Here is a 22953-nt window from a genome sequence, read left to right on the forward strand (position 1 = left end):
TCTTGGATGACCAATACAGGTCGAAGCAAATCACGTGTTGTATCACGTGTGCCTGCACGTCTACACTTGCCTGGAGGATATCGGACAACACGTTCACCTACTTGTCCTCAGTATGGTTCACTCCCAGTACCTGATTCAAGGCATGTCTACACTTATCAAGCTGCCTTGGGTTATGTGTCATGTGTCAAGGGATGTGTGCGTATATTGCTTGTGTGCGTATATTGCTTGTGTGCTTATATTGCTTCTTTGCCATCACTACTGATTAAAGACATGACAGCCTGGAGCTGCCTCTTCAGTTGCACATATAGCAAACTCTAACCTAGATATGATATGATAGGTTATTTATAATGCATTTAATAACCAGAGGTTTCTAAGCGCGGACCCGGGGATCGAACCTGTGTTGCTCTGTGTCGTCTTGCTTCCAAGGCAAGCACGTTGCCCCTAAGCTATCCTCCCGGGAGGAAGCCGGTATGTCACCATCAGACTGTAGACTGGTCCTAATTGTCCTCCATCAACTAACTGTGCGGCAACGGATATCCCTTCCTGTATTCACTCTCGGTAGTGGACGCCACAGTCAACGTCTTACATGCTAGAGTTCTTCAATGGAGAACAAACAGGCAGCTTGGGAGGGAGCAGGGAGTTGTTCCAGGGATGTCAAAGTGCAGTTTTTTAAATCTTATTTTATTGTGCATTTCTAAGACGCGTATACAACAAGAAATTGTGTTTCAAAGCGCCCACAATGAAATGAGACTGATGAACAGGAAAGAGGCAGTCCTCCGAGGCCTTGTGAGCATTCAGAACGTGCAAGTGCAGAGAGAGTGAAGGAGAAGGGATGGGGCTAAGTGCTAGGAGATTCCATAGAGGGGGGCGTGCCAGGGAGTCTGTTGCTGGCAACAGGTAAGTGCCTGACAGAGACCCCTTGCTAACAAGTGGTCACCTGCCAGTGCAATAAGTGCAGGCCTGTGAGGAACACAGGCCAGTGGGTGCCAAAAGGCAAGTGCTGGGAGAGGGCAGAGGCCGAAGGCGATTGGGGGGGAAGGCCAGGACCCAGAAGGACACATAAAGGCCCAGTCCACCAATCTCAGTGACTGTGGGGTTTAGCATGGGAGGGAGAGCGGGAAGGAGGAGGTGAAGCGGAAAGTCTTGAGGAGCTTCCGGAATTTGAGGAGACCCGGCTCAAGACGGAGAGGAAGAGGGAGGCTGTTCCCGAGGAGGGAGCCAGAAAGAGAACGGCCACCAGCTCGCGGCCTGGAGAAGCGCTTGACGTGCAGAGAGTTGGAGCCGGAGGAGCATAAAGATCTGGACAGAGAGTATTTAGTGAAAGCATGTTGTAGATAGAGTGATTCTCAGACCCAGAGAGCCTTATGGATGATGCAGAGGGATTTGAATTTGATCCTTGCAGCAACCGGTAGCCATTGGAGACATTTTAGGGCTGGAGAGATGCGGTCCCTCGGCTTGTGGCCAAGGATAAGTCCAGCAGTCTAGCACATAGGTTTAGCAGAGAACACTCCCATATATATCAAACGTATGGATTATCAAAGAGTAGCGGACAATCCCATGGAAAGGAACACATGGATGACTGGGCATTGGGCAGTAGAAGACATTCCTATAGATAAAAAACACATGGATCAGGGAGTGTATGGGACACACAGAGTGCATGAAACATATGGATGAGTGGGCAGTAGGAGATGTTTCTATAGAGCTGCTCAGAGAGGCGCAGCTTCACCTCACTGATGAGGCCCAACAAGGCTGAAACGTGTATGGGGTTGCTGTTGGTACTCTTGTTCAGAGGGGAATTGCCATAGCATTTCGGGGTTGGACTGCCCATGTGGGCGGGACAAAGACTGATATGCAAATGGATATTTCCCATCTGTGAAAGGTACCGTGAGCAAAAAGCCTGTGCTGCAAACTCTCATCTCAGAACAGGTTATCATGCTATGTTCTTTCTGGAGAGGAGCGCCTGCTACCCTTTTTTGAAATGTTTCTATAGATAACAAACATATGGATTAGGGAGTGTATGGAACACACCCTTGCATAACAAATTAATGGATGAGCAGAGTGAATAGAACACTGTCATGTATATCAAACTTACAAATTAGCAGAGAGTAGGAGACACTCCAATAGATATCAAACATATGGATTAGTGGGGAGTATGGCACACTGCCATATATACCAAACAGATGGATTAGCAGAGGAAATGGAACACTCCCATATATAAAAAATGGAAGGGTAATCAGAGTGCAGGAGACACTCTTATTGATATCAACATATGGATTAGAGAAGGGTATGGACCAATCCCCTATGTATCACATGGATGGATTAGTGGCGCGCATGAGATGCTCCTATAAATATATATATATATATATATATATATATATATATATATATATATATATATATATATATATATGTATCAAACATATGGATTAGTGTGGAGTATGGAACACTCCATATGTACCAAACAGATGGAGTAGTGCAGGGAATGGGACACAAACATATATTTCAAACATAATTTATTAGAGTGTAGGAAACACTCCCAAAGATATCAAGCATGTGGTTTATTGAGGAGTAGGTGACACTCAATAGACAACACACATATGAATCTGTGGAGAGTATGGAACACTACAAAAATAAAAAATATTACATATTTCATACAGGATGAGTCAACAATTCAATTCCAAGATGTAGATTTTCCAGGATAAACGTCTCTGCAAATAAATGCATACTGATTAAAAGGAAATACAAAGACAAAATGTACAAAGATTCTAATCTTATTATTAATTTTATACAAAAATAGACAAAAATTTAATAAATCAAAAAGTATGAAAACACAAAGACTATCCACAAAACATAAGAATATAAAATCATACAAATATAAGAAACTAAAACCTGACATAAATGAAAAATCAATGACCACACAAAATTAAAAGAAAATTCAGAGTATGGCAAACATACAGTAAATGAAAAAATGATCATCACAAACACCACATCAAATGGTTTAATCAATGTTGTATTCATTGCTCTATCGATTTTCATATATGTTAAATCTATGTTAAATACTTGACAACTCTTAATATTGTATGCAATTTACATGTTATATTCTCAATCATTAATGACCATATTTAATAAAAATGATCAAATTTCAAAAAATGTAATACAATATACATTTCAACTGATCGAGACAACACACCCACTAGGTTTAGCAATGTCTCCCTCATAACATAGCAAGTGTTGATGATATGCCAAATACTTTAAGGTTTGTCTTCTTCAGAACAGAGTAATCACACTAGTGAGCACTATAACACACATTAAAAAATGTCAATTGGTGGTACTTTTATTCAATCTTTAACCCCAAATGAGAAAGACATTATTTAAAGGAGACAACTTCCTCCCTGTAAACATCATCACTGGAAATAAAAAACAAACCTACAAAAAAAAATATATATATATAGTAATGTTCAACAAACAATCAATTCCATGAATCAGGCCCATAATCTCTATTCCAAAATCAAGTCAATAATCATTTATCTCTTTCAAAACTTAAAAAAATACCTCTACTTAAAGAAAATCCCTTCTGCAAAAATGCGTGGTAGGTTAGGTATATAGCTGTATTGGCTTGTTTCACGGTTTATTTATCAGCGCTATCTAAACAGAGAACATATATAGCTCAGGTGTAAAAAATGCCTGATCAACTGAGAAGAGAGAGGACCGACAAATGTGCAACTTGTTTGCTCTGATTACTATTCTGTGAACCAAGACATAGGGGAGGAAGGATAGCTATGGGGCAACGTGGTTGTCTCGGTAGCAAGACAACCCGGTGCAACACAGTTTTGGATTTCGATTCCACGCTTAGAAACCACTCGCTGGTATTAAGCGTGTTGAAAATTAACAATAAATAGATATCATTAAGTTGATCCAACCGGAAAAACTACATTTGTAAGTGTTTGATTGTTAAGTTTACTTTAAGGAATGTCTTCCACACTCCGTGTTAAAGGTTGAATAAAAGTCCACAAATTGGCATTTGTATGAAGATCATGGTGGTGCTCACTAGTGTGTTTACACAGTCCTGAAGAAGACAAGCCATCTCACTTAGTTGACATTTGTGTTTCATGACATATTTCATGTAGTTCTTGTAATTGATAGATTTTCATTTATTGTATGTCTGCATACTCTGTATTTGTTTTCATGTTTTGTTATAATTGTTTTTTCGTATATTTACATTGTTTCTTTATTTTTTATAATTATAGCTTCTTGTGTTGTATATTTTTATGTTTTCATGATTATTTTTATTATGTATTTGTTTTATAAAAGTAAAAATAACATGTGCATTTTTTTTACATTTTTTTCTATATATTTTGTATGCACTTGTATGTAATTTTTTGCTGTGACATTTATCCTGGAAATACTAGATCTGAATTGAGTTTGTTGATTTACCCTATATGAAATATATTGGTAATTCTTTTATTATTTTTACTTTGATCCATATGAGTTATTGGGCACCTTATTATTGTTAAGTGAGTATTGAGCATACCCATGTATATCGGACATTGGGATTAACTGTAGGACACTCCTAGACATCAAACATATGCCTTAGTGGGGAGTAGAAGACACTCAATAGATAACAAACATATGGAGTAGTCAACAGTATAAAACACACTACTACCATATCATTCAATTAAAGTGATTATCTTAGAACATGGGACATTCTTAAATAGATATAATAGCATTATTAGTAGAGAGGTTATGGGACACAACTTTACATATCAAATAGAGTGATTAGTGGACAGAATGAAACACTCCATATATATCAAACATAAGGATTTGCTGAGTGTATAGAACACTCCTATATATATTAAACATACAGATTTTTAGAGATTATGTGAAGCTCCAAAATACATCAAACATATGGATTAGCTGAGGGTATGGAAAACTCACATATGCATATATATAAAACAGACAGATTATCGGATAATAGGAGATGATCCCACAGATATCAAACAGATATGATATGATGTGGCATTTATAACGCGCCTGTACACAAGTGTTTCTAGGTGTGACAATACAAGGAGGGGGAAACAAATGGAGGGCAAAATAACGATCCTACTAGGCCTTGTGTCATTCGGATTGTGCACATTTTTATTTATTTTTTTACATATAAAGCACTGAAAGCCCGCAGGCATCGGGTTGCTGAAACAAATACACAAGGACAAAATCATCAATGACAGAACAGGAGCAGCAGAGGTGGATCACGGATGTAAGTGCGGGGACGAGGGGAGGGGAGAAGTTCCAGGGGGGAGGAGAAGGGGAAAGTGTAGAAGTGCAGCCAGCGGGGGGGTCATAAGTGCAGAGAGAAGGGACTGCAAGGTTGCAGATACAGACCCTTAAGTGCTGAGGAGCCTGGAGATAGTGCGAGGGCAACTGGACATGCAGGAGCCTGGGCCCGGGTTCAGAGGGTGACCAGGTGACCAGTGCGCGGAGCAGTCAGATGCATCAGCAGGGGAGAGGAAGAGAGAAAGCGGAAACAAAAAGGAAGGTCTTGAGTTGCTTCCAGAACCAGAGGTGGTTCTGCTCAAGTTTGAGAGAGTCAGGGAGGCTGTTCCAGAGGGAGGCCCGAGCCGAGGACATAGATCTGCCACCAACTCTCTGCTTGGCGAAGCGTCTGACCCTCAGACAGTTGGAGGTGGATGAGCAGAGAGCTTGAGAAGGAAGCTGTTTTGGAAAAGAGAGTTGGAGGTAGAGTGGTCCCAGGCCCCAGAAAGCCCTGTGGATGATGCAGAGGGTCTTTAAGCTGATCCTTGCAGCCACGGGATGGATTAGCTGAGAGTATGGAACACCACCATAGACTTTAATTAGACTGGCTAGCCGAGAGTAGGAAACGTTTTAAAGATGTACAAGCGAATTATAAGCAGAGAGTATGGACCACTCCCACAGATGTGAAACAGATGGAGGAGCTGAGGGTGTGGAGCACTGCCCTAGAAATAAACAGGCGGATCAGCTGACAGCTCAGGACACACCCCATGAGAGATACAGCATCCGTTGTATCTGGCAGGCAAAGTGCTCAAAGGATGGAAGCCCACTGCAGAGAACGAGGACACATGCCTGTACAGCACACCACTCATGTCAGGCCTGTGCATGATGTTGAGCTGCCACTTGCATGTTTGCAGGATTGCACATGCACACCAGGCAATATGAAATGTGTTACATATCCATTGTCCAGGGCAGTGGTCGCTTTGACTTTCAATAGGTGTAAGGATGCCCAGGAACAGATGGTGACATCTCCCTTGCTATGGCCTGAATTAGACCCTTTGGCATCAAGAAATTGGTGACATGGGAGCCTCACTGTGACCTTTAATAGGTGCATGGGTAACAAGGAAGAGGTGGCATGGACTCCCTCATTTCTAATAATCTGGAGATTGGTCACTGCCTTGCCATCGTTGTGAGGGCTTTTCTTAAGCACTGGCAATAGCCATTTACGCTATGTCTGTCAGCTTAATGGGGCGCTTATTCAACACCACGGCTGATTCATGGCGCTATCTTTGAATGGATGGAGAATTGACAGCAGGGAAAGTGTTTGGGACCAAGGCATCCTTTTAGTAGTCGGCAGAACGCCAGATGCTTTTCAGTAGCGGCAGTGTTGGCCATACTGTCCACATAGGATACCTTGCACACCTTCTCCTCTATGGAGCCACAGCTCACTGCAGTGCTAATATATGGATGCTTCAGAGGCTTGGCTCCGAGGCAGTGACAGCATGCCCACATCTGTAGGCGGGCTCGTGCATAATGAGCCATTCATTTGTACAGCTAGCCTCACCGTAGTGAATTGCCAGCGCCACTAGTTTCGCCTGTAGAAGTAGACAAGTCATTTTTGGTTACGGAAAGCATATTTTCCCTCCATTTACAAGTAAGTGCATGGGATCCTACCAGTTGGTTCTGTTTTGATGCAAACTGGGAATCACTCTGTCCAGAACCATATCTCACTCTCTCTGTAGCAGATGACTCCTAAGGATCATGCTTGCGTATAAGGCTCATCCAACTGCGCCAGACACTTAGGTACCAGTGGCTATGCATCACCCACCCTTCCCTCCTTGGTCAAAAGCAAATGTTTGTCTATTAGGCTCCCAAGAGGTGCCAGATGAAGAGCATTCACCAGTCTATGAAACACCTAAGAGGCACCAGACGATGACCATTCACCAGTCTATAAAGCACCTAAGAGGTGCCAGATGAAGACCATTCACCAGTCTATGAAGCACCTAAGAGCCGCCAGATGAAGGCCATTCACCAGTCTATGAAGCACCTAAGAGGCACCAGAAGAAGACCATTCACCAGTATATGAAGCACCTAAGAGGCAACAGAAGACCATTCACCAGTCTATGAAACACCTAAGAGCCGCCAGATGAAGGCCAATTACCAGTCTATGGAGCACCTAAGAGGCACCAGAAGAAGACCATTCACAAGTATATGAAGCACCTAAGAGGTGACAGAAGACCATTCACCAGTCTATGAAACACCTAAGAGGTGCCCGATGAAGGCCATTCACTAGTATATGAAGCACCTAAGAGGCACCAGAAGAAGGCGATTCACCAGTCCATGAAACACCTAAGAGGCGTCAGAGGCGCCAGAAGAAGACCATTCACCAGTATATGAAGCACCTAAGGGGCGCCAGATGAAGACCATTCACCAGTCTATGAAGCACTTAAGAGGTGCCAGAAGAAGACCATTCACCAGTCTATGAAGCACCTAAGAGGCGCCAGAGATGAAAACCATTCACCAGTCTATGAAGCACTTAAGAGGCGCCAGAGATGAAGACCATTCACCAGTATATGAAACACCTAAGAGGTGCCAGATGAAGGCCATTCACCAGTATATGAAGCACCTAAGAGGTGCCAGATGAAGGCCATTCACCAGTACATGAAGCATGTAAGAGGCGCCAGATGAAGACCATTCACCAGTCTATGAAACACCTAAGAGGCGCCAGATGAGGACCATTCACCAGTCTTCGATTCTTATCAAGAGACTATTTGTTGGCATTGGATCCACCTGAAGAGAAGGATGTGATCAACAGACATCCTCACACTTTTATATGGGACTTGATATTATAACTAGGTCTCCCGGTTTTCCATTGTGCGTGATTTCTACACATACAAATGGAAATCACTCTGATTCCATTCAATATTCAAGTGTAAACATATGGGAAACAACAGACACGCATATGTCTTGTTTAGCTCTTAATGTTGTCAATAATGCCTTGAGGGCCAATGGCTGTGCACAGTATCATAATGCAGAAGCTAAACAGTGATTTATTTCCCTTTGCATTTGTATAAAGGGCTACGCAGTCAATAACCACATCAATATAAATAACTGTTGTTTATGGTTGAATTTGTTTTTAGAGTGAATGTTTGTACTGTAATGTTGTTAATTCTACTATTTGGAGACTTTACTTTTTTGGTAGAGTAACATAACTATTTTTTTGAAAAATGTATGTGTTTTACTTCAAGAATTTGTACATTTTGTTTGTGGGGAGTATAGTGCCTGGATTTATGTCATATAAGCGTATTTCATATAAAGGTATGGAATATAAGGTAGGGCTATATGTCTATCGCATGATGCATTGCATATGAGGGATTTGGGTTGGAAGACCGTGGCTGAAATGTTTGAGGGAAAAAGGAGTGAAAATAATTTTTCCGAAAATAACTTTTGGTCCTCTCTCCCCTGAACATTTCAGACTTTTCCCTTGCCCCACCCCCTACTTACCTTGCGGCGGCACACATCCACGTGTGCCGCCGACTCGGTGTGTCCCTGCAACGCCTGTTCCCTTTCACTTCCGTGATCGTGAACTGGCGCCGCAGGGTCCGTTCCTTTTTTTAAAATTGTTTTACTTTTTACGGGAACAGCTGCGAGGGACACTCCCACAACTCCCACTCACAGTATAGTGAACAAGGGTGCAGGGGACACCCCCTGCAGCCCCCGCCACCAAATGGGGAATTTAGTCAAACTTTTCAGCTGTTCAAAATTTTCGAACAGCCAAAATTCAGCCAAATCTCCAATTCGGGATATTAAATACAGTCTTGTTAGACGTTTTCGCATATGAGTGCATGGTGTAAGAGTGTATGGTGTACAAGTAAATTACATAGGGTGTTGGAGTGTATGGCATATGTATATGTGTCATATGTGTTTATGGCATAGGAGTATGGCATATGAGTTTGTTTGTTTGTTTGTTTATTTTATTTAGTATAGCGCTCCAGACCCAGGGGTAAATGGGCGCTTAAAGGACAAGTTACAAGGTTACAGTATCCAAACAGTTAAACAATTGTGGCGGAAGTATGCCATATATGGTATGTACAGGCAGGCATTAGGAAACATTTCAGAATATGTACAATATATACAATAAGTACTAAGCTTAGTCTATCTGAGGATTACCTTCTCCAGAAGCCAGCTAATGACTAGTTTTCTGAACAATTGGAAGGATTTGGCCAGTTTAATATTCAGTGGCAGTGTGTTCCAAAGTTGAGGGGCGAGGACAGTGAAGCTCGAGCCTCCCGCTCTTTTGGCAGTGAATCTGGGCACGATGAGGCTGAGGGTATTGGATGATCTGGTGACTCTTGTGTTGGGTTTAAGAGTGAGTTTGTTGGTCAGGTACTGGGGGGCTAGGTGGTTTAAGGCTTTGCAGGTGAGGCAAAGGGTTTTTAGATTTTTAGGTGAGTGTATCACGTATGCATTTTTTTCAACGGGACTAGGACAAACATTGCCCTGGTGCAAAAAAGTATTGAAAACACATGATGGCAACCCTTGCCCTACTGCTAATTGTATTTGTATTGGTACAAGGTTTCTGTAATGCCAGCTTTTCCTCCAATATAGTAAAAATACCAATACAAATGAAAGTTAGCTAAGAACATGAGCCTTTACTGGCATGCTGGGGAATAATTCAATTTGTTGAGTGTGCCTTCCATGTTTGTTGGCACATGGACATGTAAGCTGGCCACTAAGGTAACACTTCCACAGCCATGCCAACCAGGCCCAAGGATCAAATCCCAGCGTCTTCTCTGGCACTGAAGAAGGTAATGCCATTTTGGATACAGAGCGTGGTGGCACTTAGCTGCAATGCTCTGTTGGAGGTGGCTGTTTTGGATACAGAGAGTGGTGGCACTTAGCTGCAATGCTCTGTTGGAGGTGGCTGTTTTGTATACAGAGCGTGGTGGCACTTAGCTACAATGCTCTGTTGGAGGTGGCTGTTTTTGCTACAAAACGTGGTGGCACTTAGCTGCAATGCTCTGTTGGAGGTGGCTGTTTTGGATACAAAATGTGGTGGCACTTAGATGTAATGCTCTGTTGGAGGTGGTGTACTTGCACTTAGCTGTAATGATCTGTTGGAGGTAGGGTGCTGGCACTAAGCTGCAATGATCTGTTGGAGGTAGTGTGCTGCCACTTAGCTGCAATGATCTGTTGGAGGTGGCCGTTTTGGATACAAAGCGTGGTGGCACTTAGCTGCAATGCTCTGTTGGAGGGGGCTGTTTTGGCTACAAAGTGTGGTGGCACTTAGCTGCAATGCTCTCTTGGAGGTAGCGTGCTAGCACTTAGCTGCAATGACCTGTTGAAGATATCATACTGGTACTTAGCTGCAATGCTCTGTTGGAGGTGGCTGTTTTGGCTACAAAGCGTGATGGCACTTAGCTGCAATGCTCTGTTGGAGGTGGCTGTTTTGGCTACAAGGCGTGGTGGCACTTAGCTGCAATGCTCTGTTTGAGGTGGTAGTTTTGGATACAAAGGATGGTGGCACTTAGCTGCAATGATCTGTTGGAGGTAGCATGCTGGCACTTTGCTAAAATTATCTGTTGGAGGTAGCCTGCTGGCACTTAGCTGCAATGATCTGTTGGAGGTGGCCATTTTGGATAAAAAGTGTGCTGGCACTTAGCTGCAATGATCTGTTGGAGGTGGCTGTTTTGGCTACTAAGGATGGTGGCACTTAGCTGCAAAGCTCTGTTGGAGGTAGCGTGCTAGCACTTAGCTGCAATGATCTGTTGGAGGTAGCGTGCTGGCACTTCACTACAATGATCTGTTGGAGGTAGCTTGCTGGCACTTATTTGCAATGATCTGTTGGAGGTAGCGTGCTGGCACTTAGCTGCAATGATCTGTTGGAGGTGGCTGTTTTGGATACAAAGTGTGCTGGTACTTAGCTGCAATGACCTATTGAAGGTATCATACTGGTACTTAGCTGCAATGCTCTGTTGAAGGTATCATACTGATACTTAGCTGCAATGCTCTGTTGGGGGTGGCTGTTTTGGCTACAAAGTGTGATGGAACTTAGCTGTAATGCTCTGTTGGAGGTGGCTGTTTTGGCTACAAAGCGTGGTGGCACTTAGCTGCAATTGCTCTGTTTGATGTGGTAGTTTTGGATACAAAGGATGGTGGCACTTAGCTGCAATGCTCCGTTGGAGGTAACATGCTAGCACTTAGCTGCAATGATCTGTTGGAGGTAGCATGCTGGCACTTAGCTGCAATGATCTGTTGGAGGTGGCCATTTTGGATAAAAAGCGTGCTGGCACTTAGCTGCAATGCTCTGTTGGGGGTGGCTGTTTTGGCTACAAAGCGTGATGGCACTTAGCTGTAATGCTCTGTTGGAGGTGGCTGTTTTGGCTACAAAGCGTGGTGGCACTTAGCTGCAATGCTCTGTTGGAGGTAGCATGCTAGCACTTAGCTGCAATGATCTGTTGGAGGTAGCATGCTGGCGCTTCGCTACAATGATCTGTTGGAGGTGGCCATTTTGGATAAAAAGCGTGCTGGCACTTAGCTGCAATGATCTGTTGGAGGTGGCTGTTTTGGCTACTAAGATGGTGGCACTTAGCTGCAATGCTCTGTTGGAGGTAGCGTGCTAGCACTTAGCTGCAATGATCTGTTGGAGATAGCGTGCTGGCACTTAGCTGCAATGATCTGTTGAAGTTGGCCATTTTGGATACAAAGCATTCTTCCACTTAGCTGCAATTCTGGGACTTAGCTGCTATGCTCACTTTAAGGTGTCCGTTTTGGATGCAAAGCATGGTGGCAGTTTGGTGCAATGTTCTGTTGGAGGTAACGTGCTAGCACTTAGCTGCACAGATCTGTTCGAGGTGCCCGCTTTGGATGGAAAGCGTGCTAGCACTTAGCTGCAATGATCTGTTGCCAGTAGCGTGCCTTTTGGGGGTGACTGTTTTGGATACAAAGTGTGGTGGCACTTAACTGCAATGCTCTGTTGGAGATGACTGTTTTGGATGCAAAGCGTGGTGGCACTTAGCTGCAATCCTGGGACTTAGCTGCGATGCTCACTTTAAGTTTTCTGTTTTGGATGCAAAGCGTGGTGGCACTTAGCTGCAATGCTGGGACGTAGCTGCGATGCTCACTTTAAGTTTTCCGTTTTGGATGCAAAGCGTGCTAGCACATAGCAGCAATGATCTGTTCCCGGTAGCGTGCTGGCACTTAGCTGCAATGATATGTTGCAGGTAGCGTGCTGGCACTTAGCTGCAATGATCTGTTGCAGGTAGCGTGCTGGCACTTAGCTGCAATGATCTGTTGCAGGTAGCGTGCTGGCACTTAGCTGCAATGATCTTTTGGAGGTGGCCATTTTGGATAAAAAGTGTGCTGGCACTTAGCTGCAATGATCTGTTGGAGGTGGCTGTTTTGGCTACTGAGGATGGTGGCACTTAGCTGCAATGCTCTGTTGGAGGTAGTGTGCTAGCACTTAGCTGCAATGATCTGTTGGAGGTAACGTGCTGGCACTTAGATGCAATGATATGTTGCAGGTAGCGTGCTGGCACTTAGCTGCAATGATCTGTTGCAGGTAGCGTGCTGGCACTTAGCTGCAATGATCTGTTGCAGATAGCGTGCTGGCACTTAGCTGCAATGATCTTTTGGATGTGATTGTTTTGGATACAAAGTGTGCTGGCACTTAGCTGCAATGATCTGTTGGAGGTGGCTGTTTTGGCTACTGAGGATGGTGGCACTTAGCTGCAATGCTCTGTTGGAGGTAGGGTGCTAGCACTTAGCTGCAATGATCTGTTGGAGGTAACGTGCTGGCACTTAGATGCAATGATATGTTGCAGGTAGCGTGCTGGCACTTAGCTGCAATGATCTGTTGCAGGTAGCGTGCTGGCACTTAGCTGCAATGATCTGTTGCAGATAGCGTGCTGGCACTTAGCTGCAATGATCTTTTGGATGTGATTGTTTTGGATACAAAGCGTGGTGGCACTTAGCTGCAATGATCTTTTGGATGTGATTGTTTTGGATACAAAGCGTGGTGGCACTTAGCTGCAATGCTGGGACTTAGCTGCGATGCTGACTTTAAGGTGTCCACTTTGGGTGCAAAGCGTGGTGTCAGTTAGGTGCAATGTTCTTTTGGAGTTTCCCATCACTGCTGTTAATAAATGCCTGCCTTCTTTGTTCTCTGCCACCAGGATGTGCCATGTGCAAAGAGTTACTGCGCCCACCCTGAACTTTGACACTGAAATGAAACTGCAAAAAGCAATGAATTCCGTGTGTACAGAGCACTTCCAAATTTCCTGTTGGACTTGCAAAGAAGCTCCTCCAGAATTACAAAGGTGGCATGCGATGATCTGACATGTTACTGCCTTTTTTTGTTTTTAATTAGAGGTCAGAGGTAACACTTTGCGACCTTCTGACCCACGGGCTGGAATGCAGACCTCGTGGGGACTTCAATGGCACCTTGTTTATAAACACGATTGCAGAGGTTGCCAAGCAACATCCTGGAAACACTTACAGAAAGGATCAAATTGGTGCATTTACAATGTGAGGTCAAAGGTCGGACCTGTGATCAGCTGACCTTTGGGCAGGAATGCACGCCAACCCGTTCAGAAAGCATTCTCTTTGTAAAGAGAGAGCGCCTACGTGTCCTGCGCATCAAACACTGGCACATTAAAGAGTGAAGTGGCCCTGCTGGGCAGTGACACGCCTCCTCCTGATTGGCTGACACTCCTTTGGAGAATAATGGACTGGCCGAAGTATATTAGCATGCTGGGGATGTAATCACAGTCCAATGGGAGCGTCCTGCACATTCAGCGGTGCCAGGCACATTTCTTTTTTGCACAATCGTTTATGTGTTGGCGTCTGAAATGCTAATGTTTTTTTGCTAAGAAAGGATAACCTCTCCTGGCACACTTGTGAGTTCCCGGCTACATCTCCTCTGCATCCTTTCTAGCGCCTTGAATCGATCTCCTCTTCATATCTATAGCATTTCTATCTCCGTAGCTCCCAAACTGGTCAAGGAGAGCTATACGTGCTTGTCTTACGCAGACGACTATATCTATTGTCTGACTGGTTGGGCCTCCACAGATGTGTTGAAGGGCTTTGCACAGAATGCATGTAAATACGGGCTGAAAATAAATCCCACGAAATCCAAAATCCTTGAACTTCCCGCCAAACACGGAACAAATAAAGGGAACGGGTTTGTTAATGAGTACAAATGCAATCAAGTGGATACCCAGTTATTTTTTATTTTTTTTAGGTCACCCAGTACTCAGTAGGCCCACTAAGTACTGCTTGCGGGAGTATTATAAGAACGAAGCCACAGCCCAGCCGCCCCCTATTGGTAAAGGTGAGTAATACGTCTGGAAAGTTCTCCCTTGGTCCTGCTGTGAAGTTCTACCAGGCGACATTGGTTCCTAAATTATTGTATGGACTAGAAACTTCAGAGCTGTGGATCTGGGAGAAACACTCAGCATTGGCGGGGCCTAATGTGGAGGCGAACATTGAAACTACACAATTGCATTCAGCCGCTCTTATCAGATACAAATTGGGTTTCTTGTGACTGCAAGCCAGTGTGCAATGGGAGCTGCTCTGCAGGGGTCAAGTCCTAAAAATAAAAGTGGGGGGGACCCATCAACAAACGCAATGGGATGTGAGGTCACCAGAAATTAGCATATCAAGGTGAAATATGCAAATGTCATTAAATTGTCTTTGCATAACCATCCAAATTGCACAGGACGAATGGCATTTGCCTTTCATAAAATCAACATACACACAAAACCAAGAGAGGATATTTTCTTCTAATAGTGTTTTTGAAAACTTTAAAAGGTGTGCATGTTTTAAATTCCAAGAACCAGTACAAATGTTTTCCCTGCAACATGATGTATCGAAATGGGACATTTTCACCTTGAGTGGGTTGTTATCTTCCATCAGCTTATATAGTGCAGTGGTGAAGTATCCGGTCAGCAAACCTGACAAACTGCAGTTTGATTCCCGAGGTCGGCTTTAATTGGTAAATTCAAGGAATAGTTCAATGTTTCTCATTTCACACAAACACACAAACACGCACGCAGGTATGCATGGACACGCACACACCCGTGCGGCACTCACGCACCAAGCACCAATCACATGCAGAGCAGCTTTCAGGTCATCTTGCAGAGTTCAAGCAATATGAATGGAAGTCTACTCATGGGGGCAGCCATCAGATTGGACCATTTAACAGGCAATCATTACAGTCTAGGGAGTTGAGAGTGACTTGGGTTGAAATACTATTCATGGTGTTAGCTTGTGGGCAAGACACCTCAGGCAGCACGGGTTCAAGACCCGGTTCCGTGCTTAGAGGCTGGACTTCGGCATCTATGTAAGAACGTCATTAATTCAATAGATGGAGGTCGTCGCGTGACACTTGTTATTTGCAAGAAAGCGCCATGATGAATGAGTTCAATCGGCGCCTGAGGAGCTCTCTCTATCTCTCTCTCTCTCTGTTAGAGGGCATGGCACTGATGGAGGTGTAGGGTTGGCGAAAATAAGTTCTAAGCCCTGAGTGCCACGCCATTTTGCTACCCTTTCTCTGGGAATGTGTCGTCCCTGGCCAGTTGATGGGGCAATCTCTTGCCCCCTTCTGTGGGGTCTTTAGGCTAGGCAGCAACCTGTGCAATGCAAGGTGACGCGGTCTTGCATAGTGACCTTTGGCCATGTGATGTCATGTTACATATGTCCCTATAGGCAGCCCTATAGGTTAGGGGTGCGTCGGCCACTTTTACTCCCAAAAATAGGCAAATACTAAATAGGGAATAAAAATAGGGAGTAAAAATGCTCCCAACAAAAAATAGGAAACAGGCAAGCCTGTCCCTCTGCTTTCATACACACAGCTCGATTGTCATATCGGCACACGTAGTGCCCGTAGTGCCCCAGGAGGATACCCTGCTGGCACTACTGCCTGCTCTGAAGAGATAACACATTGTATTAATTTGCATGAATACATTATAACAAAGAAAGATTCATTACAAAGCATTTCTGTTTTACAGTTCAAAATGTGTACTCGCTTATTAAATACTCCCATTGGAAATTGGGCTTACTTTTTTACTCCCTAAAAAATCATTATACTCCAAGCTTTAAAAAAGAGGCCGCATTTTAATCCCACTTCAAAATCTTATCTTGAGCACTGCCTGTAGGAGAGAGAGCGAGAGAGAGACATGAGCTTTCTCAAAGCTCCATTCATTTTGATGCAGCAATGCTAGGCATGAGATCTCTGTGAGTGGCGATATTGGTGGGGGGACTCAAGGCAGAAGACAGGATAGAGGTGAGTCGGCTAGTCAGTGAGAAGAGGGGATGCTCACATGAGGGGCACATGTAGCGGGGAGCATAAATGCATCGGGTTCCATCCAAGGGCGAGGTAGTGGGGTGACATAGTCACCTCAGGTTGAGACTCCATTGGCTTGATGCCATTAGGAGCACCTCGAGATGACCCGAATGAGTCGGTTCACCAATAGTCCATCAGTGGCCAGTTGCATGGTATGTTCGTACATGGTGTTATGTCCAGTGGCCGAAGTGTATAAAATGAAGTAGTGGAACTATGTTCCCTGCTGCCCCACCCCCACAAACCCAGTCATTACGCCCCCTCCCATGCACAATCCAAACCCCAAAACAAACACACCTGCTGTTTAAGGGAACGTTCAGTGAAGTGCATAGAAGTGCACGTTTCAACTTCTTCCTACACTAAACCATTACGGAACAGTTTATTTTCAAAACAAAAGTATAGGAACAGTAAAACTTGATAAAAAAAAGCAGAGGAGCACCGCTCCGCTCACAATCACCCCCGCCCACGTCCACCACTGGTTATGTCGATAGGATTTAGGCCGCGTGGAGCTCGTCCCATTTCAGTCCGTTCTCCAGTGCCCCATTGCTGAGGATTACTGAGTGTATGTTCATGTAACTGAGATGGGCAGGCGCCCTCTGGGCCAGGTCACGTGAGGGGGCATCTGTTGGGTGAGATGTCCATGCGGGTCTCATGCTGGCACTAGCTGAATAACAATCTTGACAGGAAGCTGGCACTGACCGAGGGTTCTGAGATCCATTGCTTGTTAAGAAAACATGGCACAAGAAGAGGTTCCTAGAGATAAAAGGCATGGAACAGCATTGGTCACCATCCCAGAATCAGGTTTTTGGACTGATTCGAGCACTGCTATATGGAACAGTACAGTGTTCCATGGTGGGCAGGTGGTACTTGTAACCTGCACCTCCCACCAGCTCAAGAGACAAAAAAAAACACCTCTTAACATGGAAAGCACAGAAGACACTGGGATTTCCTAGACAAGGGGTCTGCAACCTTTGGCTATACAGATGTTTTGGACTACAACTCCCATCAATCCTAGCTACAATGGTCAATGGCTAAGGATCATGGGAGATGTAGTGCAAACACTTCTGGTGAGCCGCAGGGCGTAGAGATAGGCCCTAGACATTATAAACCTTTTTAAAATACGCCGGGGCCTCACTGAAATGGTGCAATGCGTGCCTTCTGCCGTGTCTTCAATTAAATGGACACTGATGAACTTGAGTGTCCGGTTAGAGTTGGCAATAAAGTACCCTGTGCCTGACTTCCCCAGCCCTGCAGGCAGGTCTGATGTGTGAGCCCCTGAAGAAGACGCTCTACCAGGGCTAGAGGTGGCATGGCGTCTAACATAATGGCCCCGCGGGGAGTCTAAGGTGTCTGCCCAGTCCCTGAAGAAGACCCTCTACCAGGGATAGAGGTGGCATGGCACCTAACATAGCGGCCCTGCAGGCAGGTCTGAGGTGTCTGGCAAGTCCCTGAAGAAGACCCGCTCCCAGGGCTAGAGGTGGCATGGCGTCTAACATAGCAGTGCCGCATGCAGGTCTGAGGCGTATGCCCCTGAAGAAGACCCTCTACCAGGGATAGAGGTGGCATGGCACCTAATATAGCGGCCCTGCAGGCAGGTCTGAGGTGTCTGGCAAGTCCCTGAAGAAGACCCGCTCCCAGGGCTAGAGGTGGCATGGTGTCTAACATAGCAGTGCCGCATGCAGGTCTGAGGCGTATGCCCCTGAAGAAGACCCTCTACCAGGGATAGAGGTGGCATGGCACCTAACATAGCGGCCCCGCAGGCAGGTCTGAGGTATGTGCCCCTGAAAAAGACCCTCTACCAGGGCTAGAGGTGGCATGACGCCTAACATCACGGCCTGGCTGGCATGTCTGAGGTGTGAGCCCCACTGCCCCTGAAGAAGACCCTCTCCCAGGGCTAGAGGTGGCATGGCGCTTCACAACGCGGCCCTGCAGGGAGGTATGAGGTGTGATCCCCAATGCCCCTGAAGAAGACCCTTTACCAGGGCTAGAGGTGGCATGGCGCCTAACATAGCGGCCCTGCAGGCAGGTCTGAGGTGTGAGCCCCTGAAGACGACCCTCTCCAAGGGCTAGAGGTGGCATGGGGCCTCACACGGCGGCCCCGCAGGCAGGTCTGAGGCCTGTGCCCCTGAAGAAGACCCTCTGCGAGGGCTAGAGGTGGCATAGCGCCTCACACAGCGGCCCCGTGGGCAGTTCTGAGGCCTGTGCCCCTAAAGAAGACCCTCTCAAAAGGCCAGAGGTGGCATGGAGCTTCACATGGCGGCCCCGCAGGCAGGTCTGAGGCCTGTGCCCCTGAAGAAGACCTTCTCTGAGGGCTTGAGTTGGCATGGCGCCACACATAGCGGCCCCGCAAGCAGGTCTGAGGCCTGTGCCCCTACCCTCTCCAGGGCTTGAGGCGGCATGGCGCCTCACACAGCGGCCCATTCTGCAGCAAACCGCCTCCCAGATGGCTGCAAGAGTCCCATGGGCCAGGCTTAACACGTAATTACTGACTCAGAGGACGTCTGGTTTTGTTTTATATGATTTGGGGGAGGCAGGAGTGCAGAGGGGGAGCCAGCTTTGATGTGCTTCTAATCACGCTGGAAACATTCGACTTTTTTATTTATTTTTGGAAGTGTAAGGAAGGCACTATTTTAAAAGCGCGGCAAATCTGAGGTTGCGAGTGTTTGGGTCCATATATGTGTGCATCTGCGCATGCGTGTGCCATTATCTCTGCGCGCATGTGTCTTACTATGTGCGGTGTGTGTCTGTGCATTTGTACACATGTGTGCGTTTACACGTGTGTGCCTATCCACGTTTCTCGATGCATGTGGGCCTTCTGGGCCCGATTCATGGAATGTTTGCCCAGTTCAAAGTGACTTTGCACTGCCAACACAAACCCTGATTCATGGAACTGTGCAAAATGTATTTTTGCCGTGAAAGTCCGGGAAAAGTCAGCACATATTCATTTTTGCAGTACAAAATGACTTTGCCTGGCAAAAATACACTTTGCACAGTTCCATGAATGAGGGTTAGTGTCAGCAGTGCAAACTCAATATTCAGCAGTGAACAGTCACTTTGAACAGGGCAAATATTCCATGAATCAGGCCCTCTGTGTTTGTTTTATTTCTTGCGAAACTGCATGTCGGTGTCTTAGTACATGTATGGGTGCGTGTGTGTGGTGCCTGCATACGTAAACACGCATGTCTGTGGCAGTTTTCTGTCAATATGCATGCCTCTTTGCGCCTAATTCATGGAACTTTCAGTGCGGTGCAAAGTGACTTGCACTGCCAGCAAACACCCTGATTCACAGAGCGATGCAAAGTGCATTGTACTAGTGCGAAGTGTACTGTACCAGTGCAAAGTCACTTTGCACTACAAAAGTACTCTTTGCGTCACTCTGTGAATCAGGGTGTTCACCAGTGCAAAGTCACTTTTGCACCACGCTAAATGTTCCATGAATCGGGCCCTACGTGTTCTGTTTGTGCATGCCGCTTCGGGTCAGTGCACGTGTGCACTGTGCACTCTTTTAACTCTTGCAGCTCGGTCTCAACGATTTCTTGTACAAGAATGCAAGACTAATACACCGCAGGCATTTGCATTTTCAGATTAGACCAATAGCAAGCCCTGGCGGAGCGAAAACACGGAATAAGACAGCATCGAAGGGAACAAGACGTGTGGAAGACTCAGGGCGGAGACGTGGGCCTGTGCAGTGGCCGGCGGCACGCTGTCTACATGCAAAGAGACCAACAAGCACTCTCGGGAAGGCTTTAGACGCGAGTGTCACTCCCGGGATTGAGGATGGATAGGGCTGGACCGTCGCAGAAGGACGGGGGCATTAGTCCTTTGGGAAACCCTTGGAAACGTTATCTCATGCCTGTCACTGCTGGCTGCCACGTCACTGCCATTCGGTTAAACCAACACTGCCTTAGCACAGTGATTCCTTCAATATCAAACCCTTTACAGCCACTGGCACACCCAACCATCGACGGTACCCCAATCCAAACTGCCACACATTCAGCCCATGTGCCCCTCCCTCCATCCCCTACTGGCATACACATTGAGGAACACTCGCTCGGATGTTAGTCCTTAACTTGAAGTGGGATAAGGCAGAAAAGTTCGTATAGGACCTGGCGCGCGGACAGCAACTGGGGCCAGCGTCACTGCGCCAGCGTGGCTTAAATAGCAAGGAGAGCTCGAGACTGAGGAGACGGTGGGGAGGCTGTCAAACTCCGAGGCAGGTGGCACACACTTTGGCATGAGTAGCTATTGTTCTGTTCAATTAACTCCCCCCCCCCCCCCAACACTCTAACAAAAACCTGGTCAACACTTTAAAGAATGCATTGAACGTGTATTCCAAAAACCGAAACGCTCCAAAGCGTCAGAACACACCACAAACCAACCAATCAGAGACATTAGACACATGTGTCAATAACCGTGCACACTTGGAGACAGAAGGCAGGCATCGAGCAGGCTAAATGTCGGTAGGGTTGGGTTGGAGTCAGCCGGCATGCACCCCAGCCAGCAGCCTGTTGGCGCATCTCGCGCGTCCCCACTGGCCAGTCCTCGCCCTGGTTACGGAGACGCAGCAGCACGGCAGCAGACTCCCACGGGTCCGCGAACAAGTTGCGCAAGCGGTACCTACCCCGAGCGCGCAGGACAGACAGACCCAGGTCATCCTGTGTCCGGACGCCCCCTTGGGCAGGCTCAGGGCCAGCGACGGCATTCCTAGCGGCCCCCCGGGGTGGCCGAGTGTGCGGGGGGTGGTGCGGCGAGGGGGCAGGCAAGCATCACTCCCGGGGACTCCCTCCCGACTGCGGCATCGCCGGATTGCGCTTCTCCCTCTCTCTCTCTCTCTCTCTCTCTGCAGACCCGGCTTTTGTTTCGTTCCCCTTCTTTCTTGGGTCAGCTCCTCATCCTCCTGAGGAGGGGGTGGGGGTGGGGCCTGCAGGAATCTCTCCGGCAGCGCCTCGCTCCCTCCTTTTATTTTGATTTCAACCCAGTGGGCTACAGACGAGCCCTGCACATGGTCCAGGGGCGCCTGCGACTGTACTGCGCCCAGGGAGGCGGGAGTCTCTGCCGGGGCTCTCTGCGGCGGGCCCAGCCGCCTCCAACGGCACTCGAGTTTACACGATGACCTTCGAGAGCACTGTCTTTTTCTACCAACCATTACACCTAAAACCGGGGGTTTCCCATACAAACACTACTCCTATATAGTATAAGTAGCCTATAGAAATGTGCGAGAAACGAATGCCAAATCAGGAACCATGCAATGAATGTTATAAGAACGTATAAATAGCGCTAAGAGGCAGACACAACAGAAGAAGGCACTTTATATCAAACACAGTTACCTTACATAACACACTTTTTCGTCACTGTGCAATTCTGACTTCTTTCTGAGATGGACCTGTGCTCTCCAGATGTTTTGACTGCTGGGGGGCAGCGGATTGGCTAGGTGAGGGGTTGGCGGGGGGCACAAAGCGGTTATAGACCAGGGTCTTTTGGTTGTAGCCCGGGATAGAAGCTCAGGGGCTATAACCAAAAGGCTAGCTAGTCCCGACAGTCCCGCCATTGGCGTAGCCCCGAATCTTTTCCACATCTAGCGTTACCCCTGCAGTGGCAGCGCCTCAGAAGCGGTGTGCAGTGCTTGTGGTTCCACACACTGTCATTCGCAGATGGCATTTTACTGCATAGACAACACAACAAAAAGAAGACAGCTGTAGTAGGGTCATTGTGCATGCAGGGAACTCACCTGGATGAGCTCTGCCCAGGCCCTGTGGGGTGACGTATGCAAACTTTCTAATCCATAGAAGTGACTTCACAGAAAAGGGCATTGCAAGGAGCATCACCAGTCCCCAAAACCTACTGCAGCCATGAGGCCGACGTGACATTACAAGAAGTTGACATGATTAAGCCGAGAGATAAACAACTGTGTGCTGTGAAATACATGAGTGGTCAATATTATTATAAATGAAGCAACTGTATAGTCAAGTAAACCATGCGAGGGGCCTTTTTGATAATATCATATAAACCCATATTATCAGAATAACATAAGCTATGAACTGAATCCCTTACTTGTACAGATAAGGCGCAGTACGATGACATGAGTTGGCCAAGATCACCCATTTTCGTCAAGTGGTGAAACAGGGCTGTGGGAAATGGAAGCACTGCACCTCATATCTTCCCAGGTTTAGTTGATATAAATATTAAAGTTTCGGTTTGGGTTTTATGTGCTTAAACAATACTTTGTTTACAGCAATGCCTTGCAAAGAACACTACATGATAAACTAGGCTTTCATAATAAACTAGCCTGACACTACATATATTGTTATTGTGAAAAATCAACTTCCAGGGCACCAGTGGTCCAGGGATGAATATAAGTTTCTACC

General features: G+C 46.3%; 1 protein-coding gene across 4 annotated transcripts in view; it reads right to left on the bottom strand.

Moving 5' to 3' along the window:
* TNS1 (tensin 1) overlaps positions 1-22953 on the bottom strand; it is a 2137091-nt gene that overhangs the window by 1281346 nt on the left and 832792 nt on the right. Inside the window, exon 1 of one of the 4 annotated variants that reach the window (XM_069616814.1) lies at positions 21210-21452. The exons of the other annotated variants lie outside the window; for them this stretch is intronic. Within the exon in view, the coding sequence (XP_069472915.1) occupies positions 21210-21290 (81 nt within the window). The 5' untranslated portion in view covers positions 21291-21452. Of the gene's footprint in view, positions 1-21209; positions 21453-22953 lie in introns of those variants that run through there. 4 annotated transcript variants of the gene reach the window in all.

The sequence above is a fragment of the Ambystoma mexicanum genome, chromosome 9 (assembly GCF_040938575.1).
Source record: "Ambystoma mexicanum isolate Mex_15411 chromosome 9, UKY_AmexF1_1, whole genome shotgun sequence".
NCBI lineage: Eukaryota > Metazoa > Chordata > Amphibia > Caudata > Ambystomatidae > Ambystoma > Ambystoma mexicanum.